General features: G+C 39.6%; 2 protein-coding genes across 3 annotated transcripts in view; one reads left to right on the forward strand and one right to left on the reverse strand.

Moving 5' to 3' along the window:
* The first annotated feature begins 5,436 nt into the window (after positions 1-5,436).
* tgfa (transforming growth factor, alpha) lies at positions 5,437-10,941 on the forward strand. Its single transcript, XM_061728518.1, has 7 exons — positions 5,437-5,753; positions 6,579-6,740; positions 6,883-7,062; positions 9,717-9,831; positions 10,313-10,462; positions 10,576-10,667; positions 10,927-10,941. Exons 1-7 carry the CDS (start codon positions 5,714-5,716, stop codon positions 10,932-10,934), a joined length of 747 nt encoding a protein of 248 aa, XP_061584502.1. The 5' UTR covers positions 5,437-5,713; the 3' UTR covers positions 10,935-10,941.
* Positions 10,942-14,016: 3,075 nt separating this feature from the next.
* hdhd3 (haloacid dehalogenase-like hydrolase domain containing 3) overlaps positions 14,017-15,793 on the reverse strand; it is a 2,667-nt gene continuing 890 nt past the window's right edge. For both annotated transcript variants that reach the window (XM_061728520.1, XM_061728519.1), the window contains exons 2-3: positions 15,449-15,783; positions 14,017-14,599 (exon numbers count right to left, since the gene is read on the reverse strand). In XM_061728520.1, coding sequence (XP_061584504.1) covers positions 14,207-14,599; positions 15,449-15,778 — 723 coding nt within the window. In that variant the 5' untranslated portion in view covers positions 15,779-15,783 and the 3' untranslated portion in view covers positions 14,017-14,206. The remainder of the gene's footprint in view (positions 14,600-15,448; positions 15,784-15,793) is intronic.

Below are 15,793 nucleotides of genomic sequence, written 5' to 3' on the forward strand. Positions count from 1 at the left end.
CCTTCTCCCCGGTTCAGCTGTTGTCTCCATTTGCAGTGGTGGACCAGGTATGATCCACAGACTTGGCAAATATGGCTCCATACCACTTGGTGGCTGTAGCGCACAATTTTTGCTCTAGTGCACCATTTTTGCTGTTTACCTATCACCAATAAGTAAAAGGAGAAAAAGATTAACTAAAGCAAGGACAAAAAGGAAGAACAGCAAACTGAGACACCACTCTCAGTACTGAAGGAGCTGACATGGTTACTGTGTTTCTGTTTGCATAAACTCCAATGGTTGCAGTGAATGAGAAGAGACCACTCATAGTTAAAAAGAACATTGAGATGGCTGAAAAATGTCATCTGTAATGTTTTTTAATTTAGACACTGAAACACAGACTCGCTCTTGTTGAGACTGGCTTTTCTTTGTTTTACATGCATGCAGGCACACTTTATTTACATCATCAAAGTCAACATCTTGAGGATATTACAGTCTCCTATCTGTAGCATACCCGATCAGAACCAAGTCAACAAGCAGTTTTTTAGCCTAACCCACAGCCCCGGGGTTTAGAGGTTCAAGACAATTCTCCTTAGGGGGCTGTTCCTAATAACGGAGATACACCACTGATCAAGACCCTGTAAAACCACACTGAACCCCTGCTAATGGAAACCTGCCTTATGTTTTTTGTTATTGTGTGTGCCTGTCTGTCCTTTTTGCTGAATTTTATATGGTCTTGATACTAATTTGCCAAAAGAAACTTCTGTTATTTTAAGCTCAGTGCTTGACCTACGTATATTCATGGGGCTTAAGTATATTTTATGCCACCGTCTCACATTTATATCAGTTCAATATCTTGCTCTGTCACTCTCTTGTTTCTCTTCTCCCATTACTTTCTTGAATTTCTCAGTTACCTCTGCTAATACCTGCAGCTCTGTGAGCTAGCTCCTTCATTATTGATGTGTGACATTGTGCCATAAAGCCATGCTGTTGTCACAAGACTCCAAAGTTACTTTGGGTGGTTTTTAAACAATATCATGGATGGAATATCTACACCATGACCGTCATTCCTAGTCTAATGTTCCTTTTCATAAACTTGAAATTGATTTTTCAATGTAGAAAAAAAAGTTATTGCTGTTGTTTACTTGGATTTGTTGTCACCCACAGCTTTCAGACCACTGGTTTTGAAGCCCAGTTGCATTAGGTCCAGTTATCACCATCTTGGCAGGAGCTGACACTTCTCAATTACCCAGTTAATCCAAGCATATACAAATATAGCGCATTCAAGCCTGACAGTTGATAATAACCCCACAAGCTATTTAATCTTAACTCAGCTCATGCTAACATATGATGCTACCTAATGTTGCTTTACATCCATTCTCATCCAGTATTCATCACATTCATTCTGACTGAAACAACAGTGGGAATATAATTTTAGTTTAGATATTTGATCAGTCTAAAATCATGACTGTTTTGGATTCCTTGGTTTGTTGTCAAGAAGGACCGAGCTGGCATCACCGTAAACTTTCGGTCGTAGCTACATGGTTTACAGTGCCGGAGCTACAAACCATCTTCATCTCTGGACACTTCCTGACTGATCCAGGGACGGTCAGGGTGCACCACAATTGAAAAACATATGGCTAGAGCCAGTGAGGAATGGGGAGAGATACCAGTATATAGCACTCCTGATCCGAACAGCCTTCCCTTGGCTGAATCAGGCTGAATCTCTTTTGCAGAGTGCACAGAACTCACACATTTACCCCTTAACAGGTTTTTGCTTTCGAGATCTCAACTGTTATATGCTTAAAAAAGATGTGGAAATCTGTTATAACACATAAAACATGCCCTTAGCGGGCCGTTTGAGTTATTTGAAGGCAGTGTTTAAATTAATGTCTTCTAATTAATTTCCAGTTCTCCATTTTGGTGCAGCCAGTCTGAATTAACCTCATATTAGAACTTTGCCAATGCAGGGCACAGCCGAATAGTTCAGTCACAGAGAACATGCAAAACAGTTCCAGCTGCAGGCAGACTGCCATATTCTTACAATTCTTTTCATTTTCACTCAGAAGGCAAAATATCCAAAATTGGACATTTCAACTGGAACATCCCCAAAAGTTTGAATTCCAACTCAGAAATTGGGGTAAACCTCACACACGCCAAGTTCAGAACCTAGTATAACTGCCACTCATATATAAACAAATTAAACACAGTTAATTTTTATTGTGTATGACAGTTTTGTCTTATTTTTATTCACATTGTCAGAAATATGCATACTCTTTACTTTTTTTGTGTGGATGTGTTGCTATGTGGATGTGCTTATGCCATGTGGGCTTCAATGCAGTTATGGCTAACAGAAGGAATGGCTAGTCAGGATCAGTAGCTTGACAGTTTGGAAAGTTCATGTTCCGACTTTGCAACTGGAAAGTTGTCAACTTTGGTGTGACATCATTCAGAATTCTGACTTCAGAGGCACATGGAGTGCACCATTGGATACCCATTATCAGAAACGAGATGCAAATCCATACTTTCACCATTTCCTCATTCATCATTTGGCCATTTCTTAGAGAGGTAGTAAGTGCTGCAGTGGAACATGCAATGCGGGATATCCATACCTAACAGTTTCTTGCCAGTAGCTTATTTGAATAGAACAAACAGACAGATGAATGAACAGACGGCAGAAGAACTGTACAGCCCACTGCTGCAGCCAAAACACACACACGCTCAACGGTTTATACAAAAAAAATTTAAAATAGAAATAACCAATAAGTAGTTAAATAATAAAAAAGAGCAATATAAAAAGTAGAAAAGGAGTATGTACAAGAGAAAAAAAAATAGTAAACACCAAAAAAACGGATAATATTTACAAAATATTTACAAATATTTTCAAAAATATGTGAGGTATTGCACTTAAAAAGAGACAGGTTTATTGCACAGGGGTGGCTACAGTTGCTTATTATAGAGTCTGATGGCTGTGGGGATGAAGGACCTGCGGTAGCGTTCCTTCCTGCAGCGGGTGGAGCAGTCTTTGGCTGAAGGAGCTGCTGATGCTCCCACAGTGTCATGTAGGGGGTGAGAGGGTTGTCCATGATGGAGTTCAGCTTGACCAGCGTCCTCCTCTCACCCACCTCCTCGGCAGAGTCCAGAGCACAACCAAGAACCGAGCCAGCCCTCCTGACCAGTCGGTTAAGTCTCTTCCCCTCTCTCTCCGAGCTCCCGCAGCTCCAGCAGAAACACTGCATAGAATATGGCAGACGCTACCACAGAGTCATGGAAAGTCCTTAGGAGCTCCCTGCACACGCCGAAGGACCTCAGTCTCCTCAGCAGGTGGAGTCGGCTCTGGCCCTTCTTGTACAGGGCGTCGGTGTTGTGAGACCAGTCCAGTTTATTATTGAGGTGAACACCCAGGTACTTATACTCCTCCACCGTCTCAATGTCCAGCCCCTGGATGTTCGCCGGTGCAAAAGGCAGAGGGTTCCTGCCTAAGTCGATCACCACCTCCTTCGTCTTGCTGGTGTTGATGCGCAGCTGGTTCAGTTCGTACCATGAGACGAAGTCGGCAATGACCCCCCTGTACTCCAGATCGTCCCCCCTGGACACACGTCCCACGATGGCAGAGTCATCTGAGAACTTCTGGAGATGGCAGGAGTCCGTGTTGTGGTGGAAATCCGAAGTGTAAAGTGTGAAGAGGAATGGAGCGAGCACTGTACCCTGTACCCCGTGCTGCAGACCAGCACATCAGACACACAGTTACGGAGCCTCACGTACTGCGGCCTGTTGGTGAGGTAGTCCATGGTCCATGCAGCCAGGTCACAGTCCACTCCTGCTTCCTCCAGCTTCCCCCTGAGCAGCGATGGCTGGATGGTGTTAAAAGCACTGGAGAAGTCAAAGAACATGACTCTCACAGTGCTGCCGGCGCTCTCCAGATGCGTGAGTGACCTGTGCATCAGGTAGATGACAGCATTATCCACACCAATGCCAGGCCGGTACGCCAACTGCAGGGGGTCCATCACGTCAACCACCTGCTGTCTCAGGTGGCCGAGTAGAATCCTCTCCATAGTCATATATCATAGAAATGATATACATTTTTAAAACCAGTCGAAATGCATGCAAAGTAAAAATAAATACCTGAAATGCCTTTATAGTCGGTGCAACGCATTTTATAATCATGCATATCATACAATCACACGCAGGGATCATTTTATCTTCATTTTTCAATTTCTGTCAATGATAGCCTCCTTATATTGGCTACATACCTGCTTTCAATGTATGCACAATCGTTCAGTGTGTTGCACACTATTTGGAAAGGTTAAATAATGTTTCTAATACTAAAATTGAGCCATTTAACTGGTCAATTCAGAAAATAATATAACTTAAATAAGATAAGATGAGAAATTGACATGGAAAGCTCATAAAGCTCATGTAAAATCAAAAGTGTGCAAAAATATTTTTGTTTTGAATAAGGCTAAGTTTGTGTTAAATCATACAGTAATGAGAATTTTATATTGTTCATTAATTTTGCTTTATTTAACTTATTGTGTTGCAGTCTGGGGCAACACATATCCAACTAATATGAATCCTTTATTGTTACTACAGAAAAGAGCACTTAGAGTTATTTACAATACGCACCAACAGATTATTTATTGAATCAAGATTACTGAAACTCGATGATTTGGTTAAGTTACAGACACTCACAATCATGTACACAGCTAAATGTAAAGCATTACCAGAAAATGTACAATACATGTTTAATTTCAGTTCAAATAATGAAGATAGTTGAAGAAAATTTAATTTTAAACATCTACTTGCCCGAACAACTTTAAAGCAGATGAGTGTTTCTGTTGGAATTAACTTATGGAATTCATTACATGATGATTTAAAGGGCTGTATAAACATATTTCAGTTTTTTAAAAAATTTAAAGAGAAAAAAATAGCAATGTATCGATGAAATAGTTAAGATATATATATATATATATATATATATATATATATATATATATATATATATATATATATATATATATATATATATATATATATATATATATATATATATATATATATGGAGACAGATAATCTATCTTTGATTTTTTTGTTTTCCTTTCTTTGTGATGTTAACTGAGTAATTGTAATTGTGCAGACCATCTGTTATTATTGTTCAATTTTGTTTTGAGGGAGGGGCAGGTATAATAAGATTTTGTTCTTCCTGCTCCTTTCTGATTATGGAATATGCTTTAGTTGATGATTGTGTTTTTGTTATTTTACTTGTTTGTTTTTTCTGTTTGCATATTTCCATGATCGGAATAAATAAAAAATGAAATGAAATGAAATAATTAAGTGCACACTATTTTAAAAAGGTGTGTTATTGAGTTGATAACGAGAGCTCTCCTCCCCCTCCCCTTCCGCCTCTAATTGCTCCGCTCTGACGGGATTACCCGAGTTTCCTCAATTGAGCACCGCGAAGTCAAACGCTCGCACATCCAGTAGAGGAAAAAGAGACGAAAACTAAAAAAAAAATAACTTTTTAACGACGGCATCTGAATATCAGGTGGGTCAGATGCTGGTGTTTCACACCGGCCGACAAGTTTGCACTGAGATCGCAGGATTAAATGGTCAGCGCCGCTGATTTGGAGCCTCTTGGAGCCTCAAATGTGCCTGTAATGCGAATGTGGCGTCCTAACACGCCCGACATCCAGTGAAGCTTCATTTTAAGGCTCATTTTAGAGCCTCCGCAGGAACAATGACTTGGATTTTCTGGGACGCATTTTTTCTAATAAGCGGTGAGTATCTTTTAATACAGGAGTGTTTTGTTTGTTTGTTTGTTTTTTTGCAATATTTGTGCCCAAGTGTCAACCAGATTCGTCAAATCATGTAGCCTAGGTAATAAAAATAAATAAATCCCAATTTAAAGCTTCACATTTACCCTCATTAATCTGTTATTTTAAAGATCCTTATTATTGAGCTTTATTTCGAATATGCAAATTAAAAAGAACAATACTAAAAAGTAAAAAAAAAAAAAATGAAGTACATATATATATATATATATATATATATATATATATATATATATATATATATATATATATATATATATGCTTATGACTTGGTATTTTATTATTTTGGTGTTAGGAAATATTTTAGCTTTATGAGTGAATGGTTGACAATTATGATTTTTGATGAGGGTTATTTCACCTTAGTTTTTTAAAAATCTTTTCTGCGTGTTTTAGTGAGTGGTCTTCAGCCTCCACTCGTCCTCACAGGGCCTCCCGTATTTATAGTGCTTTAGTCTTATCCTTTTAGTGATTGCTTGAACCAGTTAATCATTGTTTGCTAATGAAGCATCTTTATCGTGCTGATGAGCAGATCACATGGCCGGAGAATGATAGTTGACCTTCAGGTAGTTCACAACAATCACAGGAGATAGGGTTCTCATTACAGTAATGCAAATATGTTTGTATATTTGCGTAGGCACCTTTATTTTATCTGTGATGCTTAGTGGTGAGTTTGCAGTGAAATATGTGGTATTGTTCTTATCAGGCTGTATCTCTGCAGGGATTTAATGTGGACTTCGTTAACACCAGTTTACAGTATTATCCTCTTTGCAGGTTCTCTCTTTACTTTTGGAGCAGGACCGAACAGTTCAGCAGTTGTTAAAGCAAACATTTCTGTTGATACCAACTCGACTGCTGCTCCAAACGCCCCCACTAGCAGCTCGGGAACGGCCAGTGACGGAGGCGCAGCTACAACCAACATCCCTGCAGTGAGAAGTAAGTCATGAACAGATACGAGGTAAATCCTTTCATGTGTCCTGTTGTCTCCTTTAAAGTTCCCATTATCTTTCACCATATCGGGATTTCCAGTTCCTTGCAGATTTACTTTTCTCATTGGGGCTGTGCCATATGTCACCAGGTTCCGTTGTTTTATTCGGAGGAGGAGAGAGAAACGCAACAATTGTAGATGTTGTCATTTCCATCAACGCCACTTCTGCAACTGCTCCTGACTCCTCAGCAAGTAGTGCCTCAACTGTGAGCAGCAGAAGTGATGCAACCAAAAGACCGGTGTCCGCTGCTACCAACCATCCAACAAAAAGTAAGTTTCGGTGGAGCCTCGTCATTTGAAGATGCAGGGGAAAGTTGGAGGTCATTATCAAGCTGAGTTTTTAAAAGAAGAATTTTGAGTGGTTTCCATGAAAGGAGGCATTTTTATCCTCATGGGTACCCCTTGATCGGCTCTCTCAGCCAGGCCGCTCCCACAGCAGGAGTTCATGAAACTGTTTCCCACTGAGCTGCAGTGTATCAACATTAAGCAGACAGTGTGGCTCGCAATGATAATTGATCCTCTTAGCATGAGCACCAATTGGAGTAAATCAAAGACAATGAGCAGTATATTCTGCCGTTTCACTAATTCTGCTGCTCCCCCAGTATTAAATTATTATTCAATAAAAGCATGTTACTTGGCCTAAAGGCTGGTTTTTGTGTCAATGTTCCTCTCCGTCCACTGCCAAAATCGCGTGGAAAGAGAGGGCTTGGTAGGCAGATGCCTCAGGAACAACGGAGAGCTTTCACAGAGTCTGAAAGACGTAGACAATGCATGTAGGCTGCAATCCAAAGGCCCATTTACCGTTGGAATGGAGTGTGTGACGGAGGCTGTAATGCAGCTATCTGTCTGGATGCTCATCCTCCTCCTCACCCTGAATGCCATACTGTGGCTTGTGTTTTGGTTTCTTGTTCAACACAGATATTTGTTTGAATGAGTAATGGAGGAATTTGTGTGACGCTGAAGCTTACGTTTAAAAAAAAAAAAAAAACCCTACAAAAATGGTCCTGCCTTTGTCTGGGTGCTTTATTTAATCACATATACTTGTTGTACTGTATACTTTTTCAGAGTGGAAACTGAGATTGTAGCTTCAGAGCTGAACTGAAGGCTCAATTTTTAAACACTGTGGTTGCTGCAGGGATGTGCTCTCCTGAGTCCTAATGTAGGTTGATGGACAAGAGGTTTTTGTTCGCAGCATCTCACTGTGAGCTTTTTATTATTATTTTTTTTTTTTTAAACTGTAATTGTGCCTCCTAGGTACAGTGAGAGATGTAAGCCACCACAATCCACATGCAACTGGGAAGAGAGTCCTGCGATGGTTGGTGGTGTGGGCATCAGCTTTAGGATTTAGAGCACATTTCTGCTCCAAGTCTCTGAATGGCTTTTGCTATTCTTACACTTATAAAATCCATCTGCGTCACATTCCAAATATAGCCACTTGGAGATTTGGTATTCAACATTTTGGTCAGTCTGTTGTAGAAACAAATGAAAATCACCACAGTTGTCTTCGTATGACTCGTGACCTTTATGTAGGCACCTGGTTTAACATCTGCACCACAATAAACCTATATGTTACCCAAACCAACCCTTCACTCATACAATAGCAATATATACACCTATTCTTAAAAATTTAATGCAGTTTCTGTTAGTATTTTAGAATCATAACTAGCAAACTAGCTCATGGTCTGCTAGTTTTTAGCAAAGGCACTGTTTCTCTCTCTTTCAAGAGAATATGACACAGTTTACACTTGCTGCAGGGTTGCACTCTGAGTCCTAATGGATCTGTTTGCAGTTTTTCACTATTTTTTTTCTTTTTTCCCCCTGTAATCATGTGCTTCTAGTCTCTTGTGCAAAAAATAAGAATGCTCCATTCCTCCTCAATTTCAGGGTGTCAAAACCCAAAATCTGAGAAACAAAACTCCAAAACCTGTAACGAAGGAATCAAAATCTGTTACACTTTTCTTTTTTCGCCATCATTTCTAAAACCATCTTCATTTCTGAGCCATCGTTCTCAGTTGCGATTTTTCTTGTTGAGGTTGCAAGTCTGAATCAATTCATTTAGCGTTGAATTGATTCCCGTCCACGGGGCTTCAGCCGTCCGTGCTGTTTCTGTTTACCTTTCTTAAAGATTCAAGAGATTCAAGATTCTTTATTGTCATTGTTCATATTTCATAACAATGAAATTACAGAATGGTAAATTACAGAATGGTAACTTGGGGGCAGTACCTACATGATTGACAAGTTCAAATACACCCATACACCATGTGAATTCTTCCTGTCATCAAGTTGTACTGAGGCTGCTATGTTGCTTGCTATCGCCACACATTGCAGAAACTGGTATCATGAGACTGGATGGACGAAAGGTAGTTATATACTGTAGCATGCTAAGTATGTAGATATCTCAGTAGCCAATTACTCATAATTTTTGTGTGACATGACTGCTCTTATGACTTGTCACTCTCTTGCTGTTTCTGTGTTATTTTGGGATATTTTATCTATAATCTTACACACTGCTCCTTTAACTGAAGAGAAGAATTAATTTCCCGTCAGGGGAATGGATTATTCCCCTGACGGGAAATTAATTCTTAAGTTTTAACACGTTTTCCCTGCAAAGACATGTTGCAAATGGTTCGCCTCTAGCTGCACAGAAGACTCATTTGAAACAGGGAAACGTATAAAGTGTGGAGGCGCAGGATTGGGAAATACTGTATAGAAAAAATGGTGTAGCATGCACTGATGAGGTGGCCATGAACAGTGTTTAGTGTAGCCAGTTAATGACCTACAGGAGAAACATCCCAGATTTTGTGGAAGGAGACTCTGGTGATAAAGGATACTTAAACTACTCCATGAAACTGCTTGATATGGTGCAGGTCTGAGAATATAAACATCTGCAATAACGGTAGCAACATTGTCGATCCTCCCAACAGAGTTTGTGGCAGCAGCTGTCCGGTCACATTTCGACGACTGTCCGGATTCCCACCAGCATTTCTGCTTTCATGGCACATGTCGCTTCCTGATACTGGAGGAGACACCTGCATGTGTGTAAGTCGCTTGATTACTTGTTCTATACCTCCTCTGAAATATTACATGAAAAGAGACTTCTAACATTTTAGTTGAAAGTACTCTCCAAGACAGACATCCCCGTAACGGCATGCAAAACAATAGAGTTGACTTGTGGTCATTTTGGTGTTTTTACTAACTGAAAGATCTTTGGCTTAATTTCATAGGGTTGTTCATTTAAATGCTGGAACTGTTTATTTATGTTACTGTTTATATTATGTTAAAGCCAAATGTTGGCATCTGTCACCCAGGAAATAAGTGAAATCTTAAGGTCTAAATTGTAATCCTGGAGGCTGTAGAAAATGCAGATGAAGAAGAAGATCCTGCCATTGTCAAATAACTGAAAAAAAAAAAAATGCCACTACACATATAACTTTTAAAAATCTTTGTAATTTTTGTTATCTCTACATTAAAAGGTAAAAAAAAAAAACATCCTGAACTCTAATTTCTGCCTATGCTGCAGGTGTCATGCGGGCTTTGTCGGGATGAGGTGCGAGCACGCTGACCTGCTCGCTGTGGTAGCGACTAACCACAGGCAGCAGACCGTTGCTACGGTGCTGGTGCTGTGCGTGATTGGATCTGTTCTTATCATGGTTCTGTGTTCTCTCTTACAGTAAGTTTATACCTGAAATTCTCATATATAAGACCAGTTTCGTTGGTTTTATAGCCAGTCAGCCGCAGTGCTCGGGATGATAAACACGTTTCCGTTTCTTCATCCCTCTTCAGTTGCTGGTGGAGACAAGATTGCCGGAGGCGGAGCCCAGCGCATCACTATGCTGGAGAAAAGCATGGAGCGTCCCACTATCCTTCAGAGAGCAGTACTTGCCTTTATTTCTTTTCTATGTCACGATTCTGTGTTCATATCAACTAATGGGTGAATACTAGAGCATAGAGATGATGTTGGGGATAACACTGGATTTGCATGAGTGTTCTGGTCATGTTGCACACACTGACCATGTTTAGGCCTGCCTTGACAGTCATGTCCTGGATGAGAAACTTCTGACCAGAACTGTAGCATTCAGGCTTCACAGATTTTGAATATAAATCTAAATTATTGTTTCATTATCTCTCTTTCAGTGGTTTGACAAGACATTTGAACACAGGTTGTTTGCATACCTGCATTTTTCTCATCTGTGTGCCCCACAAACCCTGGGGATTGCATCCAAAGTGACCCGAGACGAAGTGGTGTTTTCCACAGTGTGACTGAGGTAGGGCTCCTTGATTATGGGAGGTGAGAGGTTCCTTGGTATTCTTATTCCACTGACTGACTGGGACTTTTGGACTGCAAAGATCTTGGGAAGCTTGTATTTTTGCCCTTTGTTTTTCTGTGGAAAATGCATTCAGAACTGCAACAGTCTGAACTTCTAAGAATGAAGATGCTGCCAAATCATGAATGGGAAGACCTCTTCGTACCCTAATTACTGTTCGTGGCAAGCCTGGAGGACGTGAGAAGTCATCTTCAAGGCCACTAATCACTATCCTGTGTGGATGCTGAAAAGCCTACCTATTTATTTTGAGACTGCGGGACAACAATAATTTGTTTACTTAAGTCAGAAGACCCCCCCCCAATTCCTATTTTTGTCTTTTAACATCTTTGCACATTTTTCCTCAAAACTCTTCAAGCACAAATTACATTTTTTTTAGTAACTGATGGTGAGGGAAATTGATGCTTTAAAAACTTTTAGAGTGTGTTTTTAATGTAGAAATTCACTTCACTGGACAGTAGTAGGAATTGTTTATTAGACTGACTGCATACTGATCTCCTGAACTTTTATGAATATTATTTTTGAGACTGCATCTTAGAGCAGCTCCAGTTGTGATGTGATCTGGAGAAAAAAATGTTGAATGTTGCTACAGAAGCTGAAGTATTTGTCAGTTTTACTTTTTATTCCTGAGCTATACTTGAAAATGATTGTGCATAAGAGGTTTAGTACTTTGCGAACTATAACTGTACCAACACATGCACATCCTGGGTGACCATTTAGTCCTATGCTATGGATTTAAGGGAGCACTTTTTATAGATTTGCTTGCTGTGGACATATTAAAAAGCAATACACTGCTTCATATCGCATAATATATATATATTTAAAAAAAACACTATGTATTGCAATTTATAAAAAAAACTATGCACAATTTTGTCACTTGAAAAATGCATTCATGTGCGCGAAATGCCAAATGCACAAATGCGTTTCTAACTGCCTGAATGAGCACTGATCGGAAGAGGCACATCCACCTGAACATGCATGCTCTCAAATCACAGCACATATTTATTAAACAACTACACAAAACAGAAAATTGGTACATTATCGTTTCCCTCCGCTTAGATGTTAAAAACATCTGAAGTGGGTGAGAAACCTCTGCATGATTAAAACATCTCATTGGTGAAGGATTTCGGCATAATTACAAAGTGACACTGACATACAATGGATGTAATAGTATTATGTCAGCAGGCTCTGAGGAGTGGATGCATTTATTTTTTGTTTACAGGACTGACATTTGTTTTGTTACAGCAGGGATATGTGTAAATATAAGAAACAAAAATACTAACTCCATACACAGTGTCAATGGAAAAGTCATCCAAAAAGATTCCACTGTTGGTCTTCTCATGTCATACCATAAACTTCCAGATTTATGTTGTCGCAGCTGGAAAGCCTCAAGTACCAGTGTTTACTTTACAAACAAAAATTAAATATGTAAGTGCTTTTCTGTTTTTGTGCTCATTGATTGCTGCTCCCTCCACCTCAAGTCTCCTGTTGGACTTTTCTTTCTTCTGAAGTTTTTTCTTTCTTCCAAAACTCCGATCTCCTGATTATCTGCTCCTTTTATTTTCCTTTTCCACTGAATATTTGGAGAGGCAGAAAGGCTGGTGTGAAACCCTGTATACATCAGGCCCATCTGGACCAAGGAGTCTTGAGTGCCTTTATAGCTGAAGGAAATGTTTTGGCCCTCTATTATAGCAACTCAGACACAGACAATGTGTAACCACCGTAGTTGTTAAGTTTCTGCACAAGGATTTTCACATACTGCATCCTGCTTGTTTAATTTGATTGCATGTCATTGAGTTGACATGTTCCTCTTCCCCTCTCCTCTTCCCTTTTGCTCTCTGCCAGAGAAGCTTTGTTTTGAAATCCTGTTATGTCCACAATTGGATTTCTGGGGAGCCCTTTTAGAGCCGTCTGGCTAAGCTACTAAACCAGATTTGAATTAAGAAGCGCTTAAGGACGTGTCCCTAAAGATACACAATATGCTTTGACAAACTGCACATACATACAGGAAAACTTTAAATTTTTATATTTTGAGTAGACTCACAGAAATTCAGCTGAACTATTGAAACTGATTTGGACAAGTGTCAAACCCCATCGCCATAAGAGGCTCGAGCCCTGCTCTGAAATGCATTGTTTCTCTTGGCTTTCTCCTTATTTATTTTTAATTATTTTCTTTTGATCCCCAACTCAGCATTTCCAGTATCTACTTCTGACCAGATGGTTTAAAAATAAGAGTATTTAAAGTGGTATTAGGGTTAGGGAATCCTAACCTATTCTTACTGCTTATCTCTAAAACAAATCGTTAGGAAAGATTAAAGCTGAGTAGCTTCTGTTGAAGGGTCAGTTCACTCCGTAGGAAAAGCGATTTTACACAAGAGACTGATCCACGGATTGATAGATTTACCAAATTAGTGTTGCTCCTCATCATGACTTATGATGTATTTAGTGTAAAACATTTGGTCAAGTTTGCCATATTTGATTTATTTCTAGTTTTTTTTTTTTTTTAATGTATTTATTTTTATTCTTTTAATATCAAACAAATCTCCAGTAAACTTGTATTGTGAACTGTAAATTTCAAGACCAAGAGTGACTTGATCTGACAAACTGGACAAGTTTTCTAAATTGACATGAAATAGCTCAATATTTTGATATTTGGAAAAAAAAACAAAAAAAACCTGGATTTTTGTGGAGTAGCAGGTCTTCAGCAGCTGAGTTCTGTTTTATCTATTTGTATTTGACTGTTAATATGTGACCAACAGTTCAAAAACTGTATTCAGTTTACAACTTAGTGATCGTGTATGGCTTGATAATAAAATAGACATTTTCTATAAATTACATTTTTTTCCTATCTTATACCCCTTTAGCTTCATCATCAGGAAAAAGTTTATTACACAGTAGGATATATATAAATATTGCACAGTTTATTTATATTGTAGTACAACTGCTAAATACAGCTTTAGTTGATACAATGAAATGCAGGGTGATACAGATGTCTCGTATTATTGAGGTGCTTGGGTTTACAAAGATCGACAGCTTATTCCCTGAACTGAAGCAGAGTGTGGCTGAGTGGAGGTACTGGACATTGTTCTCCTTTAGTCCATGTACTTCTGAAGCCGTGATAGCAGCTCCTCTAATGAGAGAAGCCTGTGCTCCTCAGGAATGGCTGCTTGGTTTTTCTTGTGCCTGTCTAAAAGGAACCCGTGGATGCCCGCAGACCGAGAGGTGATGTAATCATTCACATAGTGGTCCCCAACGTGAGCCACACTGTCAGCTGGTGTGCCACATTTCTGAAGCGCCTGATCAAAGATTGCAGGACTGGGCTTTGCCACACCAGCTTTCTCTGATGTTATTAGAAAGCTGAAGTGTGACAGTAGCCCACAACTCTGTAAGATGGGTTCGAGGCGATTGTCAAAGTTGGATACGATGCCCAGTTTCAGTCCGAGAGAGGAACAATTCTCTAGAGTCTTCTTTGAGTCCGGAAACACCTGAAAGCAAGGAACATTACATAGTTTAACATGACACACTAGCGGCTCCATGTTGCTTTTTCAGCCTTTCAAAGATTCAAAATTTACTTAATTGTCAAATATCCAGATTCAGGCCGTCTAACTGCCATTTAAAAAGGTGCATTGGTTGATCAAGCAGGAAATGCAAGTTTCGATAGAACAGGGATACCAGGAGTTTCTGCGATTATTTGTTTAAATCCAAGAAAATGTTTTACTGATGCAAGCAGAACTTGCATCTGCTGATAGGACCTCTAAACTCCAGATTAACCCAGCCCATACATCTGTCCCCAAACGAAGTGAATCCTGTCCCACCTCAGATCAGATTCAGTTAAAAAAGAAACCTCATCCAACATGGCATGTGACTGGCTGTAATGCATCGGTTTAGGAAGGTAACAAATGACAGCAGATCAAGTGGGGAACATGTTGCTCACTGGAGCACAAAGAAAATACAACATTTCGGCTAAACGATCCCACAGACCTAGACTTTTTGATTTGCAATCAAAGTAAAAGGACTCCACTGTGGTGGTTGATCAGTATGAATAGGGATCAAAATCACACAAAAATTAAACCGTTTAAATGTTTCAACTACTGTGCAATAAGATAAAATATTCTGAAACAATGTCAAACCCTTCTGTGTACTATAGTTGTTTTATATATTGTTTTTTTACTCTTGTAACTAAATAAAAATGTATGGACTCCATCATTTGTGTAGGATTTCTCCCCCCCAAAATTAACAGCGCTGCAAATTACAATCAACACTGCATCTATAAAGTGTGAAATAAACATCTTCTTGTTAATTTATTGTATAGGAGTGTGTCAAATGTCATTTACCTCCCAGTTGTCTGCATTGCTGAAGTTATGATATAGATTCTTAGCAGCTGTATTTAACAGGACTGGATCTTGGACCCCGCACTGGGAGAGGGTGTCCTGCACCAAACCAATCCACCAAGACTGTCCATCCAGACCCTGAGAGATCCCGTAGTTTGGGTATCTGCGGGAATAATGTTGATAGACCTGCCGGAAAGCAGCATCAACCTCCACAGGGTTTAGGCTCAGGCCCAGTCGCTCAGTCTCCTTACAGTACTGCTCTCCCACAGACACCCGTACCTTTAGTAGGGTGTCTTTCACGTCCCACAGCACCCAGCGCAGAGGAGCTCGCATCACACCTGCAAGAGT

The sequence above is a fragment of the Cololabis saira genome, chromosome 8, assembly GCF_033807715.1.
Source record: "Cololabis saira isolate AMF1-May2022 chromosome 8, fColSai1.1, whole genome shotgun sequence".
In the NCBI taxonomy this organism is placed as follows: Eukaryota; Metazoa; Chordata; class Actinopteri; order Beloniformes; family Belonidae; genus Cololabis; species Cololabis saira.

What these genes read in the sequence shown, in the direction of transcription:
- tgfa (XM_061728518.1), top strand. Translation starts at nt 5,714, where the DNA reads ATGACTTGGATTTTCTGGGACGCATTTTTTCTAATAAGCG. An exon ending in CGCATTTTTTCTAATAAGCG is followed by an intron (nt 5,754 to 6,578) that starts GTGAGTATCTTT and finishes TCCTCTTTGCAG; the next exon opens with GTTCTCTCTTTACTTTTGGA. An exon ending in GAGGAGACACCTGCATGTGT is followed by an intron (nt 9,832 to 10,312) that starts GTAAGTCGCTTG and finishes CCTATGCTGCAG; the next exon opens with GTGTCATGCGGGCTTTGTCG.